At 35.3% G+C, this 19,799-nt stretch overlaps 2 protein-coding genes across 2 annotated transcripts in view; both read left to right on the forward strand.

Moving 5' to 3' along the window:
• Positions 1-15,927, forward strand: part of LOC139690466 (nucleolar pre-ribosomal-associated protein 1) — a 36,313-nt gene extending 20,386 nt beyond the window's left edge. Inside the window, exons 10-21 of the mRNA XM_071587921.1 lie at positions 155-536; positions 631-923; positions 1,460-2,035; positions 5,618-6,002; positions 7,375-7,710; positions 10,089-10,643; positions 10,887-11,014; positions 11,100-11,333; positions 11,493-11,719; positions 13,783-14,058; positions 15,010-15,148; positions 15,313-15,927. Of these exons, the coding sequence (XP_071444022.1) occupies positions 155-536; positions 631-923; positions 1,460-2,035; positions 5,618-6,002; positions 7,375-7,710; positions 10,089-10,643; positions 10,887-11,014; positions 11,100-11,333; positions 11,493-11,719; positions 13,783-14,058; positions 15,010-15,148; positions 15,313-15,927 (4,146 nt within the window). The remainder of the gene's footprint in view (positions 1-154; positions 537-630; positions 924-1,459; positions 2,036-5,617; positions 6,003-7,374; positions 7,711-10,088; positions 10,644-10,886; positions 11,015-11,099; positions 11,334-11,492; positions 11,720-13,782; positions 14,059-15,009; positions 15,149-15,312) is intronic.
• A 1,775-nt stretch (positions 15,928-17,702) lies between these two features.
• Positions 17,703-18,523, forward strand: ATPsynF (ATP synthase, subunit F). Its single transcript, XM_071587747.1, has 4 exons — positions 17,703-17,836; positions 17,911-18,009; positions 18,086-18,202; positions 18,281-18,523. Exons 1-4 carry the CDS (start codon positions 17,758-17,760, stop codon positions 18,310-18,312), a joined length of 327 nt encoding a protein of 108 aa, XP_071443848.1. The 5' UTR covers positions 17,703-17,757; the 3' UTR covers positions 18,313-18,523.
• Positions 18,524-19,799: the final 1,276 nt, after the last annotated feature.

A 19,799-nucleotide genomic window follows, 5' to 3' on the forward strand; every position in this document is an offset into this window, starting at 1 on the left:
TAAACTTTAAATTTTTATTTTAGTTCTAACCTCATGAACCAAAGAAAATGAAAATTGAAGAACATAAGCAATGTATCACTTATCTGTGCATAATTTAATTGCATGCCACTTCTGTTGAATTGTTTCTCTTTCTCATGGAAGACATTTATTACAGAATAATAAAGAAATTCTAAGACACCTACTGCATGTATACGCCAAAGAGGATGAAAAGCAGTCATACAGCCCATGGAAGAACCTCATTTTGACACTCTTCTTAAAAACAGGACTCTTTGAAGGAAATGAAATGGAGGCATGTGTTTGGGTGCACTGTTTCCGCATCTGGTACCAGGAAAGATTAAAAAACAATGTTGGAGAAGAAGAAGGAGAGGGCAAAGCTAATGTGTTGGCTGATTTCATTTTACAATCTTTGAATGAACTCATTAATTCATCGGAACATTATATGAAGGTTGTATCAGAGCTATTTAATAATGCAGCTTGCGTACAAGGGATGAATGATGGAGAGCCCAAGTCCAAGAGTATACATCAGATCTTAAAGGGTGAAGATTTGATAGATTCAATATATAATGCTATTTAAATAATATTTTATTTTATATGCAATTGAGTATAATAATGCCCATTTTAATGCTTCAGATATGATGGACAGTGATTTTGACCATAATGAGCTTTTAATATGTACAAGTAATGGTCAGAATGGCGGACAATTAAGCTGTGGTTTTACTGTAAGCCCATTACTACCAGCAGCTTTATCTCAAGCAAAGAATTACACGATTGAGTCTGAAGATATTGATATGATCAATAATTACTTAATGATGGTGACAGTTCACATTTTATATGGCCAGAGTTCACCTATGCCTTTACTGCATTTATTAAAAGGAAAAGTCTCATCACATTCTCTACCAAAGTCTTTGGAAAAATACATAAAGGTTAGTATAATTTGTACAGTTTTCATGGTACAGATTGTAATGCTGATTATTTTACTGTGAATGCTTTATAAGTGTGAACTACATCTTGAAGTGTTGATTATTTTAACGGCAATATGTTTAATTTCGACTACACATTAAAAAAGAACCCGTGAGCTATTGAATTAAAATAACAGTCGCTTCCACATCCTTCACAAGAACCATTAAAGTTAACCATTTTAATGATTTCAAATGACAAACTTTAATGATAACTTTGAAAATGATTTTAATAATTTAAAGATAAGGGCAGAAAGATATCTTTTTATTAGCATAATTGATGTATCATTGCAGCTTCTCTATAAACTGTAGTTTTAAAATTTTCTTGGTTTAGTAATTTCATGCATGCATGCCCCCTTAAACCTGGGATATTTAATTTGTTGTAACTGATTATTAAATTGTATTCTATCAATTAGAAAAGCTTTTGAATTGCATGGGAGACATATTCTTATGTTTGAAGTTTACCAAATACCAGTCATTAATGTTTCCAATTTTTTTTGCAGAGTTGGTCTACACAAACACCACGCCATATAGGCCAGCTGTTTAACAATGGCTCTGTTTTTACTCAATGTAGCGACTATCTTCTGGATGGATTAAAATCTGGTGAAAATATTCCATCAAAATTTGAAATAAGCAACATTACTATTTATGATGGACTGGATATCATCCTACTCTTCCGGATGATTGTTTTCCATGTCATCAGCATGGCCCAGCAAGGATGTTTGAATGGAAGGACGCTGACCATAGCAGAAAATATTTTGGATTGGCTTATTCAGCATGAATGTCTTAGAGATGAAGGAGAAAATTTGTTTCTTAAGAAATCAGGTGGAAAATGGAGAGATTTGCTTAGTCATTGCCTTCTCACTGCATATGGTAATCCTACAGTGCTAGAACTGTTTGATCCTTTAGGAAGGTCTGGCACACCTGAAAGATTGGTGACTCAGTTTGTGACCCATTTTTTACAATTCAGTGTGCACTTCCCTAAAAACAAAAATTACAGTGATGAAATATGCTCCCATTTCAAGGACAAGTTCTGGCAGTGCATTTGTGATGCCTTGAAGGATCTTTCAGAACAAAAGGTAAAACTAGTTTGTACAAATGAAAAAGAGGTTGAATATCAAACCTGTATCACAGAGTCATTGCATATAAGACTGATAAAATAATTACTATCATGGGCAAAAATAGGTAATGTTGATGGTTTTCATGATCTCATAAATGTGAATATTTTCAGTGATGATGGTTGTGTTATGGATTATTATACTTGCCCTGTTAATTATTTTCACATTTTTTGTGAATGTGAATGTATAAGCCAGACTTAGGTCATATAACTGTTTAAGTTACAATCATGTGTTGCTGAAGTGCCTAATTGCAACTTGAGCACTCAGCAGGAAATGGCTAAGATGGCTCCGCAAGTACTTCTCAAAATGAAGTTGTGAGTCATAAAAATCTTAATTTTAACACAATCAGTGTGGAGACAAAAAATTTTAAACGCGTCGCACAAGTGAGGATTTAGGGGCTACATGGCCCATTTTATTAGAAATTTTTAACGGACTGTGTTTTTTAAGTCAGGACAGGCAAATATCTATTCCGACTTCATGCAAGAGAATGGGGTCCTCAGAGATCAGTACTGAGCGTAACATTGTTTGCCATCGCAATCAATGACGTGGCGGATTGCATCAATGCAACAGTGATAGCATCACTATTTCTTGACAACCTAGCCATTTGTTGCCGTGGTTCTGCCTCGTAAGTGCCTGAAGGCATGTCAAGGTGGCTTTAAACAAGTTGAGAGACTAGTCACTTAAGAATGGGTGCAGTGAAAACAAAATGTATTAATTTCCACTGTTTTCGGGGGTATCACTTCCCATCAACATTAAGCCTGGATGGCAGGAACCTCCTTTTGTAGAGTCTGTCCATTTCCTTATAATGATCCTTGGCCGTTTACTAAACTGGTGGGGGTATATCCGAACATTGCGTTAGAGAATTCATCACACCCTTAATGTTTTAAATTATTTAGTCACTCTACATGGGGAGCAGATCGCCCTACCATGCTTTTATTTTACCAAGCCCTAGTGCATTCAAAATTGGGACTACAGAGCTATGGTATACTCTTCGGCTAGAGAGTCATATTTGAGACCCTTAACATATGCCCACAATTCTGGGCTTCGGATGGCCATAGGTGCATTCATGACCAGCCCAACCTTTGACAACTCACTGGGGCATTCTGATGTGCCACTATGCTTGCAAAGTTTTAGCAGTCAACAACCACCCATGTTTTAACGTACTTTTTGATCCACAGTTTTTATACTTATTTTACAGGTGGACAAGGGCCACTCGGCCTCTCATTATTCGTTTTAATGATTTTATTCGTGGACTCAATTTTTCCCTGGCCAAAGTATACCCTGTTTGCTATGCAAAATCTCCACCTTAGGTCATACCCAAACCTGACATGAAGACTATGTCACACACTGACCCTTAAGCGTTCATGACTGAGTCACATACTAGGGACTCTTTGGAGCCAACCTCGGATCGCAATCTGACCCAGTTTATACCGATTGGTCGAAGTCGGAATCTGCATGTGTCTGCACAGTGGTGTTGGCCCACCATGGAGTCCTGAGGATAAAGATGGGAAGAGAATATCCTTCATGTGGACCCATGGCCATGTGGGTATACTTGGCAATGAGAAAGCAAAGGAGGCGCTGGGGAGATATGAGATCGATTCCTTGTTGGTGCTTGTGGATGATCTCAAGGCCGCTTTGTGGTACTTGGTCGTGGACGAGTGGAGGGAAGCATGGCTGACAGTCGTAAATAATAAATCAAGGGGAGTAAAATTGGCAGTGTCAGCGTGGCCCTCCCCCGTGAGAGACATTCATAGGGAAGAGGTCACCATCATGTGCTTGAGGATAGGACACTGCGTCCTGAGACACTCTTACCTCTTAATGGAGGAAAAAGCGCAGCCTCGCTGCAAAAAATTCGACCAGCCTCTGAGTGAGTCTTGTACTTAGGGAATGTGTGACATACCGGAGGGAACGTGAAAAACTGAATGTGACAGGGAACCTGGGATCCATCCTAGGTGATGATCCTGAAATTTTAAGCAGAGTTGTAACATTTTTAAAAGAAACTGGGCTAATTAGTCAAGTCTAGGTTTAGTATTTTTAATCTCTATTTACTTAATAATTTTTTATGTTTTGAGGTTTTAAACGTGTTGACAGTGGAGTAAAATTACTATTGCTGTCGATGCACCCTAAAAACCCCACTACTACTACTACTTATTTTGGTTCAGATTCTAAAATATAATCAGCTGCCAAATGTGCTAATTGAAAGAATACTTGTATGTTATGTTAGTGCATATTGAATGAGCAAATAACATTATTCACTCTGAAAAATCAAGTTAATAGAGCATCACATTTATTTCAAAAGTTAAACCATAGAGTCAAGTTGCATTCTTGTTGCTGGTCAAACATGCCAATTGCATCAAATGGTCACACGTTAAATCAGTAACAATAGATTTAAATATTGTACAAATATAAAATTTTCATGCTAGTTCTGTCTGATTAATTTTTACTTGTATAAAAACATTACAAATTTTGGAAAATTATGGATTTGCATCTTGAAGGATCATCTTCCTTTATTAGTTAAATGTTAATAAACTGAATTGTTAGCATTGTCTTAAGGGTTTAGTTTGATCTTTCACCTTCAACATCTTATTTTTTATATTGCATCTTACCTCGCTTGAAATTTCAAAATACTCATTTCAAAAGAATCCATATGGCGATTTTAATCGAAATCGATGAATTTTTTAGGTCAGATAACATTTTCACGAAGTATTTTTTTGTTTTGAAATTAGTTATATTGGAGTGGGCAAGTTCAGCCAAAAAAATTTTTTTTGTGTATTTCGAATGTTTTGCAAATTAGCTTGAATTACTACTGAAATTTGTTATCAGGGGGATTTATTTCTCGTGATGATCAAGTTTACTTTTATACCAGATTTCTGTGGTTCTGTGGTTTTTGTTTTGAAATTAGTTATATTGGAGTGGGCAAGTTCAGCCAAAAAAATTTTTTTTGTGTATTTCGAATGTTTTGCAAATTAGCCAGAATTACTACTGAAATTTGTTATCAGGGGGATTTATTTCTCGTGATGATTAAGTTTACTTTTATACCAGATTTCTGTGGTGGTTTGACCTTAATATGCTGCATAGTGAACAGAATATAGGCAGCTTAGTGAGAGAGAAATTGAAAATTCTCAAAAAACTAATTTTATAACCCAAAATGTTGGTATTTAATCTATTGCCAATAGAATATATATCTGCAGTAGATTAGATATCTTTAGGCATTCTCAAGAAGTGGCATTATCCAAGCAATCAATTTCTATATGAATCAATTTCAGTATGAATTTCTGTATATGCCTTTACTCTTTATTTTTTTATACATAAAAATAATATGCATCTACTCATTAAACTATGTACCTGATTTAACCCAGTATTACTTTCACAGAATTTTGTGTTAGTGAAAATCACATGTGGTGTCCCTGACACTCCACCTTATTTAGTTGATTCATTTATTTATATAATGTTTCTATGTTTACTATGTATACGTCAAATCATATAATCATGTAATATCAAATCATAATTGTTAAAAATAATGTATCATTATTTTTACTTTAGAAAGAGACCAAGGAATGGAATCAAGAAATTATGGATGCAATTCTTACATCCTTTACATTCAATTCTAAAAACTTATCAAACTTGCTGCAGACTTTCAAAAATATACCCGCTGAATCATTAGTGGAATTGCATTCATGGAACTTGTCCGGACCAGGACTAGTTTTTATGAAATTAATGAAGCAGTTATGCAAGCTCAAAATGGCAACCACTAAGATAACAATGGATCCTGAGATATTCTCTGCTGTTGTAAATCATCTTGTTGCCCTGGAAGATATGTTTGAATCGTCCTCAAAAAATGGATGTGGTAATGCATTACCTCATCTGGAAGAATGTTTATTGGAAATCCTGCAGATTTTTCCTCATCTGGTCGGCATGGTTCCACAAAGTTAGTTTTTGTTAATGCTTTAATGTAGTGGAAACCCAATTGAAGATATTCATTTGGAATAGGTTTATGGGTCTTTCGTGTATCGATCATTGAGTTGAATTATTCTCTCTGGTAGATCTGCATGATGACCGACTCAAATTCTCTAAACAAAAACCTTTTGATATTTACTTTTCAAGGTATCTTTGTTTGTTAAAGCACTGCCCTTTCTTTGCTTGGCGTATGTCATTTTTGCATGTATACTGATCAATGAGCATCTATTATCTAAATAAAATTTTGGGAGACGGCAAGACCTTTTCTTGAAAGGGTGATGGTAACTTTACTAACTGCACTGATAAGGAATCTGTTGAGGGTGCTATTTGCTCTGACCTTGGGAATTAATAGTAGTGCACCATAAAAAAATTGGTGTGCATCTGTTCTTCTTGTATTCTTCTGTCATATGTCATCATTTCTTTGAATAATCTTCCTCCCTTAACATTGCTTGTTCTCTTGCCTTTACTCTCCCTCAAGCATATGTTCTTCAAAATAACACATTCATTGGTGTCATTTACTTAAGGAGACCCTAATGCCCCTATTATTGACTATATAGAAACTTGTGTTTTCATAGTAGATAAATGTTTGTGTGCTCTACGTATAACTTTATTTATTTATTAAATATCCTATTTGTTTTCCTTATTACTATTTATAAATGTGGATAATTTGGAAATATTTGGTCCTGGATTTTCATTTAATTACTGATATCTTTGGAATAACTATATATCTTTGGTATTGATTTTATTTATGATGTCAGGTTTATACTTGATTTTATAAGGAGACAATAATAGATAATAATTATTATTAACAGTAACTTAAATATTAACTGAACTGGGGAAATGTGGATGCAATAAAATGAATTTTATCTAATTGTTCCTTAAATGATTAGATAAGGTCTATAATAGGTATTGAGTTTTATTTCTAGTGTTAGAATTGTAGCTTATGTAGACTTATTGAATACCCCTGTAGGTAGTTCACATAATCCGAAGAGAGAAAGCTAAGGTGCATACATTTAGGTCTTTAAACTATTTTTTAGTAATATGAAACATTTCAAACAAATCCTGAATCTCTTATTAGTTTTTTGCATAATGGATATTAGCTAAACTTAAGTATTCAACAATTCTCTCAGCCTAGAAAGGACTTGTGTTCATTATTAAAGAGCTTAAACTCCAAAAATTGTGTGGTAGTTATTAGACATTATGGTTTTTATGTTGTAAAATGTATCTAAGATATGGGTATTTTTCCTGTAAAGTCTTAAGCTATGCAGTTAATGTCATTTAGTATTTGGCATGCATGAATTATCTTTCAAAGTTGGTTACACTTTTGTTTTCTCTTTTTTTAGGATTGTTTGCCAGCCTTATTTCTTCCAAGTTCAGCCGAGAATCAGCCTGCAAATTGGGACACTTCTTGATTAGCCGCAATGAAGTTTTTTCTTCCTCATTTATAGAGCTATGTGAATCTAATTGGAGTGAAGTATCATTGCAGTTTGACAGACTTGTATCATACTTGTCTTGTATTCTAGATGTCAGAAAAGAGTCTATTCCAGATATGATTCTAAATCATGTTTATGAGGCTCAAAGAGAGGCTATAAAAAATGACTTCAGCAGTTCACTTGTACTTCCTTCATGGATTTTAGATAATCCCCAAGTATTCAAATTAATAGTGATGCAAGTAATGGGTGAGTAGCTATTACATATTTTGGTTTTGTGATATCCTCTGTGATAGTAAACATTTCAGGTTGCTAATTTATTTCCTATTGGTGACCCCCCCCCCCCATATTTAAATATATTACTTAGCCTTTCTCAAAAACCTTATGACCTTATTTTGTTTACATTAATTCTCATCCCATACCTATTGCACTGATTTTTCAACATACTAAGCAGTGATTATAAACCCTTGACTGACTGGCTAACTAATGCTTAATCATGTACAGACCTAACTGATTTAATGAGTTTCCCGCTAAATTTCTTTCCAGTCTCTAGTTCTTCCCATGCCTCTTTAACCATGTCCTCCACATATAACATGTTGGAAAGCAGGGGTGATAAATGACACCCATCTTACCACTCTTCCTACCTATCCTGACTCTCCATCTGCCCCTCACTCTTAAGAGCAGTCTGAGGCATGTGCAGGTTGCAGATAAGTCTCGTATCCTTCCAATCTACTCCTATTTTCTGCAATACATTCATTAATTCTACCCAATTTACTCTATCAAATGCCTTCTTGAAACCTACAAAACAAACTAATGCATCCTGATTGTACTCTGTATTCCTAAAATGGTAGACTACAAAATAAAACTTGATTTTCATCATTTTCTTTTTTTTTAGAAACCACAATTATAATTAATTCACATTAAGAAAAAATTTTGAATGGACTGAATTGGTTTTTGCAATCTCTCCCAATCTGAATGAAGTGTGCAGTTTGTTCGTATTTGACATTTGGATGAGATGGCACATCATCATTTGTTCAGCATTGCTGGAGGTTGGCATGATCTTAGTGTACAGGGAATATTCAATGTTCTACAAATGAACACATTCAGATGATATATACCAAATTTGAGGAATCTGATTCATTCAGGAGTTGCAGAAGAAAGAGGTTAACAAGCTTGTAAGGTTCAAACATGGCAAATACCAGAAATAATCAGTTTTTGGGACCATTATAGGAGGGAACAAAAGTTTCATTTGTTTACCTTTATATGCAATGAATTACAGGAACATTCTTTGCAATGTTATCTGTTAGACTAACAGCTTTGAGAATGCTCAGACCATACTTTCAATTGGAACATATGTGCCAAGTCTCTTAAATTAATGCAACAATTTCAGAGTGTAAAAATCATTTGCCTTGACTGTGATTTGAACCCAGATCCCTCGATGTCCAGCAGAGTGCTTTAGCCAGTTAAGCTATCGAGGCGTCCTGTTAAACTCTGAAATTTTGGGGGCTTTAAAGGAACAAGATGTTGTGACGAATTACCATTCATACAATGTCACAGGCATTTGTAGTCATGCGAGACACGTCACAGTCCACGAGGTTAAAGCCAACTCTAAACACTTAGGCTCTTTTTTACCTTTGACAAATTCCAGGAAACTGCGGTAGATGCCACAACAGTAACTTATAGTAGAGTCATCTGCTAATATGCATTTCAATGCAACAATTTCAGAGTGTAAAAATCATTTGCCTTGACTGGGATTCAAACCCGCATCCCTCGATGTCTGTCTGATAGCTTTAGCCAGTTAACATATCGAGGCGTCCTTCTAAACTCTGAAATTTTGGGGGCTCTAAAAGGAACAAGATGTTGTGATGAAGTACCCGTCGTTTGAATCCCAGTCAAGGTGAATGATTTTTATGCTCTGAAATTGTTGCATTGAAATGTATAATTGCGGATGACTCCGTTAAAAGTTCCTGTTGTGGCATCTCCCGTAGTTTCCTAGAACTCTTCCAATTAATCTGAATAGCCTAAATTTAAGTCCTGATACCTTGGTGCTTAAATAAAAACTGAGTCATTCTGCTCACATTGGCTTATAATATGTACTGGTTTTGATGTCCATTGAGTTTTCTTCTAGAATGTTACATATAGTTCAGGTACCCACGTGAGTTCACAAACTCAATTATTTTCTTTAGTATGAGTGCTTTCATACGTAAGTAAGCACTGTACTTGAATTCTTTAACTGCATTAGATATTTTCTCACTGATTTTTGTGAAGCTATTAATTATGGACTAATGTGGTGCATTTAGTTTTTGTTTAGGCATACAAAATGGATGTCATGGACACTTGTGCATACAACATGACTGCTTTAAAAGTTGAAGAGGATGCCCAATTTTTTTTACTTGGGTGCCCCCTATAATATAGTCCTGGTTCATCCACACTACTAACTTATCTTAAGCCAACCCAATCTTACGGATGGGTGTGTCATGGTTACAAGTTTTTTATAGAATAATAAAGGTTTAAAAAATTATTGTGAAGGAAAATATTGGAGTTCTCAATGATATTGTAATCCAAGTTCTAATTCTTTTTTTTTTATTTTTACAGACATAATTTGTAACTGAAATTCTCACTTTCAGATGATGACACTTGCTTCAAGCTTTACAACTTGCTGATTGCCAACATTGACAGTGGTCCTGCTGTTCCTATTTCTACTTTAGAAATTCTATTTCTTGTGTTCAAGAAAATTGTGAATTGTTCTTCCTTCAAATTGAAGGAGAAACCCAGAATTTCACTTGTACGTCTTACTTTAAATGCTTTTGTCAATGTATTGAGGTGCGCAGCAAAAAGTGATAGTGATTTCATAGATGAAGGTGGGAAATCATATCAGACAGATCTCACAAAATTTTCACACTTTTTAATCGAGTTATTAGAGGAGACGGAAGAGTGTAATAGTCATTCTGGCTCAACTACTAACTGGAGGTTGCTGAAAAAACACTCCGTATGGAAGGACTTTTCACAGTCTGCGTTGAAAATTGGTATAGGCCAGAACAACTGTTTGATTTTGAAATGTCTTGAAAGAATCTGCTCTAAAGTTCTGTGTGTGGGTGACCCAGATGCTGTTGTAATGTACAAAATGACCATTCTGCATTCCAAATTTTTGGATATAATGTTGGAAAACAAAACAGGAAAAGGTAAATGAAAAGGTTAAATTTACTTGTGAACTATTTATCTTAATTTAATTGTTCTCATTTTTTAATGGAATGATTGAACTGCATTCTATGTTGTTCGTTTCGGAGACCTTGCGATTAATTAAGATTTAAAAAATAATATCCTCAATGTTGATGTTTATATATGTTTAATAAATTCTCATTCCTTATACTTAATCAATGAAATACAATGTGAGACTACGTAATATCTCCCTGTCTCTGTTGCAGTTGAAATAATGGAGCTTCTTGTGATGCTAATTGGAAAAAATTCTTCTAATTTGTCATCTTCCTTGGCACCTATTTTATTGAGTTCATATGGGGCTACATTGAACAAATCTGATATCCTAATCATTAAGGTTAGTCACATTTTTATTTCGATAAATGTTTTTAGTTCATAGGCATGGTTCTTTGGTCTTTACATTCATCTTCCATATTTTTCAGGTTTTGAAAATGTTGGATCATGGTGATTTGAATTTCAATCAGTTCACTCCATTCTTATGGGGAAGTGTGGCTGCTAGCTTTTATTCTTTAAAACGGAAAGCAAAAACTACAGCATTTTCAGCTTTTTCTGTTCTAAGGCAACCCAAAGCTGACCAGGTTCTTGATCTCCTTGATGCTAACCAAGTAGAGAGAACTATAATTCACTTTCCCATTAATAGGAAACTTCAAGCTGAGGTAAAATAATCAACCCATAATATATATGTAAATTTTGCCTCAAATGGATGATTTGCCTAATCTGCCTTAAGAAACATTTACATGTTATTTGTGCTATAATTTCTTACTGTATTTTTTTTCTCCATACATTGGTACAATTTGTGAAATGGATTTTTCCAGGATTCTTTGGATATTGTGTATGCTGAAAATAATGTTTATGATCCCTGTTTTTATCTACCTATTTTGAGTCATATACTTGCACCAGAAAATCCCATTAAAATCTACAAGGTCGTGCAATCTGGTGCTTTGGCTCTCACTGTCATTAGCCTTGGCAGTTCTGATCCTGACGTTCGAGGTGCTGCCATGCATATATTGGCAAGATTTTACTCTCATCTGGAGACTGGCAGGTAGTTTTCTCGATAATTTTATTATCTACTTACAAAATTTGTCTGCAGTTATGATAGATTCAGTGGAAAAAATTCCTTTTTATAGTCTGTGATGATTAAAAGTTATGCATCTGATGAAGTTTTACAATTTTGCTTATGGATATAGTAATCGAAGACAACAAAGTGAAATTTTCAGAAATGTGGGAATAAATTAAACTGGTAGAAGTTGATGTTTTCACTAATACAGTTGATGTATGTGTTAACAAGACATGTTCATTTATATGTCCATAAAAATCTAATGCAAAGATGTTACAGTTATGGTGGTAGGTTGGAAATTAAGCTTGAGTTTCACAATTTTCCTTCAGTAGTTACAAATTTATGGTAAAAATGAGTCGCAACTGTAAGCTTTTAAAAATTTGTGGCTTAATCTCATAGATTTCATAAGTTAATTAACGTATTTCCCCTCCCATAAGATGCACTGGTGCATAAGACCCTGATTTTTAAGGTTAGAATGTATAAAAAATAATTGGATCAGCCAGAAAAAGAATCGAAGTATTATGATATCAACACTACATACAAAGAAAATTGAATTGCTGCATTAAAAAGTAAGCAGCTACACATGTGTCAACATTTATTCATCCTATAATCCCAGAAAGTCGACATCACTGTGCTAAAATGCCTCTAAGCCAGCTGTGTTCTGAAGCATAATTACAAATTCAAATTTAAATGCCGTAGTGCATGACCATCATCTCTCTTAAGGTCCCAGGAGGTTATTACCATATAAACTTTCCCTGCAATGCTTAGTTTCTGTTATTATTTAAAAAAATCAAAAGATGTATTAAAAGCAACAATCTCATATGCATTTACGATACTGTTGACTGCCTGTAGACTCTTGAGTTTATCGGGAGAGATGCAATGCATGTATTAGCAGGGAGTGACATCCATGGTAGCTTGCCTATTTCTGGCTCAAAACAGTGGTATTTTCAAAATTTGCAACCAAGGCTTCAATTTTATATGCTTGATGTGGGGAAGATATGGCTAATAAGTATTTTTCCGGCAAATAGACTCTTGATTATATGTAGTATATACCACCGGTTTATGAGATGCAGGCTGATTTTAGAGCACATTTTGAAGTAAAAAAAAGTGCATCTCATGGGCTGAGTTATACGGTTGGTAAACAAAGTAGCAGAAGATCAAGCACTAAGATTTGTACCATCATTAATTAAGGTTAAAAACTGTCTATTGTTCAAACAAAATTAAGTTTAGGATTTTTCAATGTGTGAAAAAGAAATGTACATCCTATTTATACATATGTATTTTGTTACATTGTCTTCATTTCAAAGGTATAAGTCAAGCTATAGTTTCACTTTTTGTATATATGTACAGGTCTTATCTATGTACATGGGTATGCCCAGTTGAATTTACTAAAGTATTATTTGAAATTTAGGTATGATACAATGGAATTTACCTCCAAGATGTGTGTAAATAGAATTCAAAAAATGATGAAAATAGAATTTTTCCAAATATGCATGAATTATAAATTGTATTGAAATGAAAAGAACAATGCAAAACATCTCTGATTAAATAGACACATTCATGAATGTATTATGAGTGAATTGAGTTGCATTAATTTGGTCTATTATCTTATGATTTTGCATTTGTAAACTGTTTATTGAACTTTTCCTCGATAATTAAATGGAAAAAATGGTAAAAGGCCACACTGTTCAGACCTGACATTTGCTGAGCGCAAGGCATTTGGTTGTAAGTTGGTTGGCTTATTGGGATTCTGGGGTTTCTATGTGCAAGAGGAAAAATAGTCATTCTTATTTAAGTGATCTTCTTTTATAGATAGGAGAGTGAGATATACTCTTGTGTGCTTTAAAATTTTATTGCAAATTTGTTAAAATATGTACAAATTATTCATGTATGTTTGTATATAGTTTTGTTTAGTGATCTGTATTTTATATAAACATGAAATATTACATTTTAAACATAGCAAAAATGATGTGCAGTAACATGTGATGGTGAACTGCAATGGTGCGGAAGTTGCATTTATTTCAGATATCTCTATTTTTTCTTTCTAGGCCCAACAAGGAAAAGAAGTTATGGTTGAATTTTGTTGATTCATTACGGAATGGTTTTGCTTTACTTGCAAATTCAAAAGATTTAGAGAATGTTTCAAGCCTGCAGTTGCCATCTGTGGTGTCTACTTTCCTGGCAAGGTCATCTCTGGTCATGGCTGATCCCCAGCATGTTATGTTTTTTCCTTTGCACAATTACTTCCTTGCTAAACCAGCTATAGATTTAGATATGGTGCCTGAATTTTTCAGACTCTTCAATAGCCATGAAATGGAAAGTAGGTGAGTAGCTTGGTTTCATATTGCACTAGCTATATTTCATTCTTAAAAATGAATATTAATAAGCAAAACATAACAATTTAGGTGAGCCTAATGCATTTACCACATTAATTAGATGCATACTACAGGGTTCGTCCGGAAAATAAGTGTACTGAGCTCAGGAAAAAAAATTTATTACACTTTTACATATCTTAAGCTAATATTCCTCAAAATAGGACCCTTGTGAGTCGATACACTTGTTCCAGTGGCGTTCCCATTCCTGGAACGCTCCCGCGAAGGCATCATCGGGAACCTCTCGAAGACTCGTCGTCGACCTATTCTCTGCCCTCCACGAACATCTTGTGCCACCGAAAGATCATGTTTCTGGACATGGCTGACTCCCCGTAAGCCTGGTTAATCATACTGACAGTTTCGGCAGACGATTTCCCAAGCTTTACCGCAAATTTGATGGAATAACGCTGTTCCAAAAACTTCGGCATCGCGTTCCGTGACGTGGGTCGAAGCGTGGAGGTTCGCGTTAACAGAGCTCCTCACTACACCACAGCTCAGAGCCGACTGCCTTTTTCAGCGTCGCTTGCCAACATACCCCCCTCCAATCGCAGTCCGTCAGAGCGGTGCTGGGCGCACCTGGAGCGGCGCGCCCAGCCCGGGAGTCAGTACACTTATTTTCCGGACGAACCCTGTATTTCTCAGGGAGGATACATGGAGGGGAAGTTTACCTCCTTGAACTTAAGACATATTTGAAGATGCAAGGTCTACAGTATATTACATATTTTGAAGGTTATTCATCCATAAATAGTCTTTCCTCTATGTTTTAAACCTAATTTGGGTAGAAATGCTAAAATATTGGTTCTAAAAATCTCCCCTCCTCCTTAAAGGCAAACAGCAATTAACGCAATTCATTTTGTTGTGACATCTACTATCTTAATTTTGCTATGATATTGTTTTGAGCAGGTCTTACAGATACTGGATTCTTGAAGTTCTCCGAGATGGAATGAAGTCTGAACTGGATTTCCTGGCATGCTTAAATAATGGGGCATTCAAAGTTTTATTGACTTCATTTTGCTCTGTCACTAGTGATCAGAAAAGCAAGGTAAGTCCTCGGTAATTATGAAATTTTTGTTGTGATTACCATGGATATTTCCAAGTGTCACTGTGCTACATAAAATAAATACCCATTAATTTCTTTTTATGCAAAATTAAACCATATCTTTTTGATTGATTCTTTTACGTTGATTACATATGTGATTTCTGTAGGCATTAGTGTTGGAAATATTAGCAGCTGCTGTACAAACACCATCTACTGCTTATTATCTAGTCAAGGGATATGGAATCATCTCATGGATCCATGAAGTCATACATACTTCAGTGAACTTCTCCAGTAAAGAAGAACCAAACATAGTTATTGGTGTCATCCATCTCCTTTCAAATTTATGGCTTGCATTTTCTGATGAAAATAAATTTAAATTGAAACCTGAGGGTAAGGGACTTGTTTCATTAGCGTCAACGCTAATGGCAAGTTACATGCTTCAGTTGTTTCTCTCTTTGTTGCCTAAACTGCTGACTGTTCAACTTCCTCTTGCTGATTACACTTTATACATGGATTCCCTTTTGTCTGTTACCAAAGTTTACAGCAAGAGCTCTCAAGGCCAAGCTGGCCTTATTCAAATGCAAGATGTGAATAATGCAGTTTTACTTGGAAAAAAAGTCCTCAAAAATGTAAATGTATGTGAAGATGCTCTCGAATTTGAATGCAATGTTTTTCCTACCAGCGAAGAATTGCTAAGTGGATTTGATGATAGATCAATTGTAGCACTTAAGTGCTTATTTGAATTCATTCTTATATGGAAACAGAAAAAAGGAAAAGTGTAGATTATGTATTTGTATATTTTTTAAGAATAAATTTATTTGAGATTTTAAAAATATAAGTGTGTATAATAATTTGTTCACTACTACCCTAACATGCGGTAGTTCTTGTTAAGTGTTCTGCTTTACTCAATAAATCCTAGCAATTAACCTGAAGGTTGCTGTAATAGGTGAAGGTAGAGCTCACCTTGCCCTGAAACACGAGAAATTCGTGCATTAGGTTATGGGGCCTTGTTCTTTTCCTCAGCTATCTGCAAAATCACACAGCTTTGGTTAAGCCAAGCGTGTGCAGAGGTGTCACCAAGATTTTAATCCAAACCTTTCAGCCATTTGTCAAACCTGGCTCTGCCTACTGAACTGCTTTAATGTGCTAACATATCCTAATGGCCAGAATTATAATTCTGTGGATAAAAAACTGCCTAATTGTTTCTTGTTTCACTTCAAAATTTTAACACCGATGGTGACTATGTGTTAGTATGTAAAAACTTCTTCTTTTTCTCCCAATTGCAATTTAATACATTTTTCTGTGAAAATTATCTTCACAATTTCTTTCCCCTGAAACTTAGCTTTTCATGGTATCTTCATCACCAACAAGCGTCACTTTCTCCCGTAACAATTCAGTTATATTCAGCTATTATATCGTTATATTGCTTGCCAGGAGAAAATTCACCTATTGTGCACTTAAATTCAAAGGGGGCTGGGGGATATTCTTTAATCAAAAACAAATTTCTGGAAAATGTTGGCTCTTAAGTCTTTTGATACTTAGTTTTTAATTATTTTAACCCTGTAAAATTCATAATGAGCCCTACGCGAAAAGAGCGCGATTGCATTCAAAGTATCTGCTGCAGGCAATAAGCTGATTAGCCATTCGGATTAATGTGGGCATAGAACAGTGATAAGCTAAATGTCGGATCCACAGGCTTCCCACCGAAAGGGCCCAGGTTCAAATCCTGGAGACAAATATTGTTGGGCGCTATCCCGATCCCTATTGAAGGTGCTTTGTGGATAGCACTTTGAGTGAGTACGACGTCCGTTGGTTGGGGCGTTAAACTGCGAACCCCTTGGCGCCTTTCGACAAGAGTAGGCTAATGCCGACGACGGGTTTCTCTCCACCCTTTCTTTCCCATCCATCCCTAATTGCGCAAATGACCTTAGCTGTCGGTCGCCTCCCACAAAAAACTACTACTACCCAATAACTGAATGGAGAAAATATGGGTATTCTCAGTGGGTATGCCTGCATGCCTATCAACTCAAAGAGCGCTTGGCCCATAAGAAACGAAAGGATAATATTCAATCATTAATATAGATGTACACACACACTCATTCTTACACCAATCAGGTCGTACTTAATTGCTGTATAGCACTCTTAGGAAGGTGAATGGCCAACATCCTGGACAACAATCATGAAACTGGTGTCCCTATTTTCCCTACATGTACCAACAGCCATTGGGAAGAATGGCCTTGTGTTATCCCCGCGAATTGTTGTGGAAGACTCGAGGTGTTCTTTCCACAACAACCATTATATTTTAACGCTGTTCTGGTCGTGCATCTAAATTTGAACTTACGAACGTCCCGTACGAGTACCAGGAAATATCAATTTTCACTAAATCACTTTAGCAGACATCTTTTATTTTTTCCTAGGGTAAAAAATTAATAATAATTTTATGCATGAAAGAGTGTATATAGTTTACATTTTAACTACTATAACTTTTAAGTTACGCATTGGTTTATGAGTCGCATTCAAATTTTCAATTGTTTTATATCTCGAGATTTTTAGTACGCTGGAATATTTCGAGGGTCTTTTGTTGTAAGGAAGAGAACACATAACTACCAGAAATGGGTTTCGGTGACTATCCTGTCGATTATAATCCCAAAGTTCATGGGCCATATGATCCAGCCCGTTTTTATGGCAAACGTAAGTGATCTACTGGCTACATATGTGAAGTATAATACTGGAATGTTTGTCTTATGTGACTTAACTCATTGCAGCTGATGTACCCTTTGGCCAAGTGAAGCTTGGTGAATTAGGATCATGGCTAGGTAGAAGAAATAAAAGTCCTTCAGCAATCGCTGGCGCTTTTAGCCGAGGTGAGTTGTGTATTTGTGCATTATTATTAAATTCCTTAAGGTTTGTTCGATATTTAGTCGTTCTTTTTAATTACAGCTTGGTGGCGTTGGCAGCATAAGTATATTCAGCCCCGTCGTGCAGGAATCGCACCATTTTTTCAATTTACAGTTGCTGCGATGGCGTTCTTCTATATTACCAACTACGGAAAAATAAGTACGTAATATGCTGGTATCGGACGATGTGATTTCGATAAAATCGTTACAAGTACTTATGGTAAATTTTATGTTTCAGCCCGCCATAGGAACTACAAGTACCATTGGTGAGAGACTCGAATTCAACTGGAATATATTCCTGTATCCGAGTGGTGTAGCATAGCAATTGTATAAATATTTGGCTTAGCCAAAAAATAAAACTCATATGTAAGCATTCGTGTTGGGGTTTCTTATTGAATGTTTTTGTGAGTAATAATTTCATTGTTAACTCAAATTAATGTGCAACTTCGGTTATAATAAATTCTGAAAGTCTTGCACCTTATTTTCTTGTATTGTAATCACGTTTTAATGACCATGAAATCCAAATGTTAATTAATGACGTATGTTCCGACTGATTTTATCTGATTGTGATCATTCGGACATTGTTCGTTAAGTTTGGCGTAGAAGTAGACTTTATGAAAGTACTTTCCTCAAGAGCTATTTTTAGGTACGTCAACAAGGTGTACCATACCTCCGAAGGGTGAGCGGCGAGAGGTATATGGGTGGCATAATTTTGGTATTTGTCTCACTAGACGTCCTCTAAACGTTCGTGGAATCATGGCAATGCCTATTGTGATGGATGTTACCTCCGGGAAAAATTTCTTTAAGTTAACCACCACCTCGAATTTTCTTGTAATTAAGGTCGTTTGGTCCTTTAGGCCTGGCCGTAGAATGAAATTTAACAGCGTTGAGCGAAATCAAAAATCCATTTCTACTAAAATATTTGATTTAACAAACCAGTTACAGCAAATTAACATCAGGGTTACAACATTATTAAAAGGGAAATTTGTAGTTACGGGTGTAAAGAAGAGTGAGCGAGAAGTTCGGTCGTTATATTTCAGTTTATTTTATATTTCAACATTAATTGATGCTTCGCTATTCGGCCAATCGAAAGTAATGACCCTTCATTCGGATTGACCCAACCATGAAACATGAGTCAAGGAATCTCGATTATATCCTAACCATGGTCAAAATGTGGAGATAAAAAATCAAATCATAGATAATTGGAAAACAACTAATTGACTATTATTTGTTTGTTTAAAAACATTGCCACAATATTTTTGTAAAAATTTAGGAAAACGTATTATTCCAGTTGCGTGGTTTGTTCATCGCACTTATTCAGCCTTAAAATTTTGAACACACCAGCATGGTAGTCACACAAAATGCTTTCAGTTCTGTAAAAAAATTTGAGTGAAGTGGTGTTCATGGTGAAAAAATCAATCTAATTGTTATTTTTGACCTGTAAAGGCAACTTTGCATTGGGATGAATCTTTTTTTTTGATAAAACATGGCAAAGGAATGTTTTAAAATGAAATTTATTTCATACAGTTGAAACAGTTTCTCCAAATTCATGCAAGTTTTTCAAGATATGTTTTTTCATATTAAAATATACAGAATGTAATTTGTCAGGCTACCTTAAAAAAATATTTCTAAATAATGAGGGACTTGCACAAACCTGATAAAATTGGTAATCAAGGGCAATAAAACTAATGAGATCAATTAGAAGAAAATCATGAATTGTAATTGACCACGAGTGATTTCACACGAAAAAGCATTAG

Source organism: Hetaerina americana, unplaced genomic scaffold, assembly GCF_022747635.1.
Source record: "Hetaerina americana unplaced genomic scaffold, ioHetAmer1.1.p SCAF_3, whole genome shotgun sequence".
Lineage (NCBI taxonomy): Eukaryota > Metazoa > Arthropoda > Insecta > Odonata > Calopterygidae > Hetaerina > Hetaerina americana.